Here is a 6,239-nt window from a genome sequence, read left to right as displayed (position 1 = left end):
GGGGGAGGGGCGGTGGGGGAGGGGGCGGCAGAGGGGGGTGGGGGAGGAGCGACAGCGGGGGGGCGGCGGGGGGAGGGGACGGCAGGTGGGGAGGCCGGGGGAGATGCGACAGTGGGGGAGGAGCGACAGTGGGGGGAGGGGCGGCACGAGGGGGGGTAGTGGGGGGTGCGGTGGGTGGAGGGAGCAGCGGTGGGGGGAGGGGTGGCAGCGAGGGAAGCGGGCAGCAGCAGGGGGAGGGGACAGCAGATGGGGAGGCGGCCGGGTGGGGGGAGGACACAGCAGCAGGAGGCAAGGGGGGCACCCGTGGGGGACAGTACAGTGCCCAGTTCTCTCGGTCCCATCCCTGCACACCTGAAGCAGCGCCAGGTCGTTCTCCAGGGCAGGGGCCGGCTTGTAGCGAGGGTGCTGGACGGCCGCCTTGATGTGGAAGGTGAGACCGGGGTGGTCCAGGGCATGGAGCCCCAGCACCAACCTCAGCTGGGCCGTCCTGGGGACAGACGGGATGAGGGTGCTGCGGCCTGGCCCAGCATGGACAACCCGCCACATACAATCCCGGCCCCCACTGTGCGGGTCACCCACGGCCATCACTCACAGCCACTGCCCCTCACAGGCCTTGGCTTCGCCGGTTCTGCCCTGTGTCTTCTCAACCCACCTCCTCCAGGAAGCCCTCCCTGCTCTCACCCCTACCCCAGACTTCTGCTTGGGCCTGGCCCCAGGCAAGGGCTGTGTGTCCAGAAATCCAACCCCAAGCCTACAGCTTCACGAAAACCAGCCCTGGGAATTCCCTTCACTTGGGGCCCCAGGCTCAACCACAGTGATTTGTACAGGGGTTGACACCTGCCAATCCTCCTAAGTGTGCCCCCATTAGAGAGAGCTAAACCCTCTTTCCACGGGACTGAGGGGGTCAATCTTTGTCGCCTTGTGAGACAGGCTTCCTGGCAGTGCAGCAGAGCTGGGAGACAGACGTGCTCCAGAGTGCCTCCTGTGAGCGCCTGGATCAAGCCACACCTGAAGCCAGACCTCCTGCTAGACTTTGCAGTTACACAAGCCAGCAGATCCCTTTTTGTTACTTTGACCATCTTGATCTAGGCTCTGTAGGACTGGCCAGTCCTGAGGTAGGACAACTCCAAGATGGGTCATTTAGCGGCTTCCTGATCCCCGGGAACCAGGTCAATTCCTGAGCCACTCTCGAAGGCCGGCTTCGTCCTCCTGGCCACAGGTGGCAGACACCCCCACCTGACCCTCCTTCCTCGGAGCAGAAGCCCCAGACTAAGTTGGGTCCATCAGCGGGTGAATGGACAGACACAATGCTCTCTGTCCACACCAGAACTGTGGCTTGGCCGTGAAAGCAGCCAGGCTCTGACCCGGGCTGCAGCGGGGAAGGAGCGTGCCCTGCCAGTGCCTCTTGCAGTGAGTAAACCTTCTCCAGGAGTCTGACAGGCGCAGGTCACTTAAATCTGCCTAGGCCGTCACCGGGAGGGGAGAGGGCTCCCACAATTGGCCTAAATCTCCCAGAGCCCACCCCCTGCAGAGAATGGGGACCGTCGGATGGATTACCCAGACCCCTGGGGCGGGCAGGGCAGGGTACTCACCGCTGGACCAGGCAGTGGGCAGCCGTCAGCACCCACTTTGGGTGCACCAGGACCCCCCCGCATAGGTGGGAGCCGCCTCTCTGCAGCGAGGCCATGTATGGGCGCGAGTGGGGGATGACCTCCCGGCCCCCGATGATCTGGGTCTCAAAGGAACTGCCTGCCGGGGTGGGGGACAAAGAACCAGATTGGGGCTACATGTCGCCCCAACACCTGCCACGACTGTCCTTGCCCAGCTCAGAGGCCCAGGACCCCAAGCAGATGTGCCATCCTAATGAAATCCTCAATGTTCCACGTGGGGGCCGCCCTTCATCCCTCCCACCCCCCTCTAACCCCCTCATCATGTTCCCCCCAGGTCGCCTCCCAAACGCCCTCTCCAGGACCTTCTCAGGCCCCACTGGGCCCCACAGCCCAGGAAAGTCCACAGCCAGAGGAGTCCTTCAAAACGCACATCAGGCCAGATGCGGGCGGCTCACGCCTGTGATCCCAGCACTTCAGGAGGCTGAGGAGTGAGGATCACTTGGGGCCAGGAGTTTGAGACCAGCCTGAGCAACACAGGAAGACCCAGTTTCTTTTTTTTTTGAGACGGAGTCTCTCTTTATCACCCAGGCTGGAGTGCGGTGGCGCGATCTCGGCATCTCGGCTCACTGCAAGCTCCGCCTCTCGGGTTCACGCCATTCTCCTGCCTCAGCCTCTGAGTAGCTGGGACTACAGGCGCCGCCAACACCCCGGCTAATTTTTTGTATTTTTAGTAGAGACGGGGTTTCACCGTGTTAGCCAGGATGGTCTCGATCTCCTGACCTCGTGATCCGCCTGCCTCGGCCTCCCAAAGTGCTGGGATTACAGGCGTGAGCCACCGCGCCCGACCAAGACCCAGTTTCTAAAAAACCTTTTTTTTTTTTGAGACGGAGTCTTACTCTGTCGCCCATCTTGGCTCCATCTTGGCTCACTGCAAGCTCCGCCTCCCGGGTTCAAGCAATTCTCCTGCCTCAGCCTCCCGAGTAGCTGGGATTACAGGAGCCCACCACCACGTCCGGCTAATTTTTTTGTATTTTTAGTAGCGACGGGGTTTCACCACGTTTACCAGGCTGGCCTCGGCCCCCCAAAGTGCTGGGATTACAGGCGTGAGCCACCGCGCCCAGCAAGAAGTGTACTCTTTAAATAAGTAAATTGTATAGTGCATAAATGATTTCCTAATAAAACTGTACAAAAATTATTTTAAACCAATCATGAATTTAAAGGATCGACTTCACAATGTGATGTAAATCAGCCCAAAATCTTTCTCTGAATCCCCATCATGCTTTGAAAATCCAGTCCCCGCTTGGGGGCCGAGTGCGGTGGCTCATGCCTACAATCCCAGCACTTTGGGAGGTCCAGGTGGGCAGATAGCCTGAGGTCAGGAGTTGGAGACCAGCCTGGCCAACGTGGAGAAACCCTGCCTGTACTAAAAATACAGAAATTAGCTGGGCATGGTGGCGGGCACCTGTAATCCCAGCTCCTCGGGAGGCTGAGGCAGGAGAATCGCTTGAGACCAGGAGGCGGAGGTTGCAGTGAGCTGAGATCACACCACTGCACTCCAGCCTGGGTGACAAAGAGTAAAACTCCGTCTAAAAAAAAAAAACATCCACATGGCCCTGCAACCACCTTCTCCCTCCTCCCCTCTCCAGTCACACAGGCCCCTGCTGTGCCTGCAAGCTGCCCGCACCCTGGGGCCTTTGCCCGTCCCACCCAGCTGGCTGCATGCCTTTCCCCCACCAGCTTCCTCTGTTGGTTTCTGCTCTTGTCTCCTGCAGCAGCCCTCCACCTGCCCTCTCGCCCTCCGTGCTTCCTCTGCTCTGTTGGCCTCCCAGCACCAGCCCCTCCCAGAGACTGTGGCACACAACCTCGTGCCTGGCCTGTCTCTCCCAGCCAGACAGGAGGGCAGGCCTAGAACAGCGTGAGCCCTGCAAATACAGATGGACACACGGAAAGAAGGGAGAAAGGAAGGAGGGACACAGGGAGGGAGGAAGGAGGGATGGAAGGAGGAAAGGTTGATGGATGGATGGGAGGAAGGAGAGAAAGAGGGAGGAAAGGAAGGAGAGAAGCATGACGGATGGATGGGTGGAGGGAGGGAGTGAGGGATGGATGGAGGGAAGGAGGAAGCTTGAAAGGAGGGATGGATGATGGATGGATGGGTGAGTGGAAGAATGGGAGGAAGGAGGGATGATGGATGCGTGGACGGGTGGAGGGAAGGAAGGGGGATGAAAGGAGGGAGGGAGGATAGACCTGTGGGTGGAAGGAAAGAAGAATGGAAGGATGATGATGGCTGAGGGCTGGATTCCCACCTCTGCCCACCTCCTTGGGTCCTCAGCTCATCAAAGAGCCATTGTCACTCAGTCCAGCTAGAATGCGGGGGAGCCGCCACCCACCTCCCTCCTCCCTCACTGCTGGGCACCTAGTCCCAGGCAAGCCCTTGGTGGTCGGAGGCAGCCGGCGGGGATCGAGTGCTGGCCCTGCCCTCCCAGCCGGGTACTCCTGGGTCAGTATCTCCTTCGCCGAGCCTCAGGTTCCTGCTCTGCACCTTGGGTGTGAGCGTGGCCCCTGCCTTCCGGGTGCTGCCGGGAGGATGGACGGGGTGAGCCGGTGGACACCGCACCCCCCGCACAGTCCTGGCACGTCCGCCCGAGGTGAAGCATGAGGAGCTCGGGATGCCCCAGGCCTCAGTCCCCCTCCAAACAACGATGAATCTCCGCTCTTACACCCAGGATGCCGGCGCCCAGGACCACCCCTCCCATCCAGGGACCCCCCTGAGAGCACTGGGCCTCAGTGTCCCCCCTGCACTCTGGCTCCCACTCACCTACCAACAGGGCCCCCAGGGCCAGCACCAGCAGTGAAGACTCCATGCCTCTGTGGAGACCCAGTGTGGGTGCCGGCCCCGGCCCCGAGCTCCACACACGCGCTTCCTGTGCGGGAGACGAGTCACAGCCCCGCCCACCGCTGCACACCCGAAACCCTCCACCCACGAGCATTTTAGAAAGTGTTTCTCAAAGAGGACTCGAGATGAAGCCACACTGCCATCATCACACCTGAAAAAGTAACACCTTTTTTTTTTTTTTTTTTTGAGACGGAGTCTCGCTCTGTCACCCAGGCTGGAGTGCAGTGGCCGGATCTCAGCTCACTGCAAGCTCCGCCTCCCGGGTTCGCGCCATTCTGCTGCCTCAGCCTCCCGAGTAGCTGGGACTACAGGCGCCCGCCACTGCGCCCGGCTAATTTTTTGTATTTTTAGTAGAGACGGGGTTTTACCGTGTTAGCCAGGATGGTCTCGATCTCCTGACCTCGTGATCCGCCCACCTGGGCCTCCCAAAGTGCTGGGATTACAGGCATGAACCATTGCACCTGGCCAAGTAACACCTTTTTTTTTTATTTTTTATTTTTAGAGACAGGATCTCCCTCTGTTGCCCAGGTTGGAGTGCAGTGGTGTGATCGTGATTCACGGCAGCCTTGAACTCCTGGGCTCAGGTGATCCTCCTGCTGCAGCCTCCCAGGTATCTGGGATGACAGGCGCTACCACCACGTGTGGCTAATTTTAAAATTATTTATAGAGACAGGGTTTCGCCATGTTGCCGAGCCTGGTCTTGAACTCCTGAGCTCGAGCAATCCCACTGCCTTGGCCTCCTAAAATGTTGGGGTTACAGCGTGAGCCACTGCGCCCGGCCATCGACAAATTTATTTATTTATTTTTTGAGTGGAGTCTCGCTCTGTCGTCCAGGCTGGAGTGCAGCGGCACGATCTCAGCTCACCGCATCCTCCACCTGCTGGGTTCAAGTGATTCTCCTGCCTCAGCCTCCTGAGTAGCTGGGACTACAGGCATGTGCCACTATGCCCGGCTAATTTTGTATTTTTAGTAGAGATGGGGTTTCTCCATGTTGGTCAGGCTGGTCTCGAACTCCCGACCTCAGGTGATCCTCCCTCCTCGGCCTCCCAAAGTACTGGGATTACAGACGTGATCCACCACGCCTGGCCGTCGACAAATTTCTTTTTTTTTTTGAGACAGAGTCTCGCTCTGCCGCCCAGGCTAGAGTGCAGTGGCCGGATCTTGGCTCGCTGCAAGCTCCACCTCCTGGGTTCCCGCCATTCTCCTGCCTCAGCCTCCCGGGTAGCTGGGATTACAGGCGTCCGCTGCCACACGCGGCTAATTTTTTGTATTTTTAGTAGAGACAGGGTTTCACCACGTTGACCAGGCTGGTCTCAAACTCCTGACCTCAGGTGATCTACCCGCCTCAGCCTCCTGAAGTGCTGGGATTACAGGCATGAGCAGCTGTACCCGGCCACGACGTTGTCTCTGAATCGGACTCTAGGGACCTCCCAGGAGTGGAATCACACAGGATTTGTTGCGTTAGCATCTCTCCCTGAGCGTGACGTCCTCAAGGTGCATCCAGGCTGCGGCCTGTGTCAGAGCCTTGCTGCTTCCCGTGGCTGCCTCGTATCCCGTTGTGTGGACGGACCACGCTGTGTTTATGCATTCACCAGCGGACGGATATTTGGGCTGTTCTAGTTTTTGGTTTTCAAGAATAAAGATACTGGCCAGAGGCAGTGGCTCACATCTGTAATCGTAGCACTTTGGGGGACTGGGGCAGGGGGATCGCTTGAGCCCAGGAGGTCGAGGCTGCA

The 6,239-nt window shown here is 59.1% G+C and overlaps 1 protein-coding gene across 4 annotated transcripts in view; it reads right to left on the bottom strand.

Moving 5' to 3' along the window:
* The window catches only part of GZMM (granzyme M), a 5,959-nt gene extending 1,451 nt beyond the window's left edge, over positions 1–4,508 (bottom strand). For 2 of the 4 annotated variants that reach the window (XM_025366712.1, XM_025366711.1), the window contains exons 1-3: positions 4,426–4,508; positions 1,593–1,749; positions 352–487 (exon numbers count right to left, since the gene is read on the bottom strand). In XM_025366712.1, coding sequence (XP_025222497.1) covers positions 352–487; positions 1,593–1,749; positions 4,426–4,471 — 339 coding nt within the window. In that variant the 5' untranslated portion in view covers positions 4,472–4,508. The remainder of the gene's footprint in view (positions 1–351; positions 488–1,592; positions 1,750–4,425) is intronic. The other 2 variants (XM_025366714.1, XM_025366713.1) reach the window with 1 other exon arrangement.
* Between the last annotated feature and the right edge of the window lie 1,731 nt (positions 4,509–6,239).

The sequence above is a fragment of the Theropithecus gelada genome, chromosome 19 (genome assembly GCF_003255815.1).
Source record: "Theropithecus gelada isolate Dixy chromosome 19, Tgel_1.0, whole genome shotgun sequence".
NCBI lineage: Eukaryota > Metazoa > Chordata > Mammalia > Primates > Cercopithecidae > Theropithecus > Theropithecus gelada.
The sequence above is the reverse complement of the archived record's forward strand: the minus strand, read 5'-3'. Positions and strand labels throughout refer to the sequence as shown.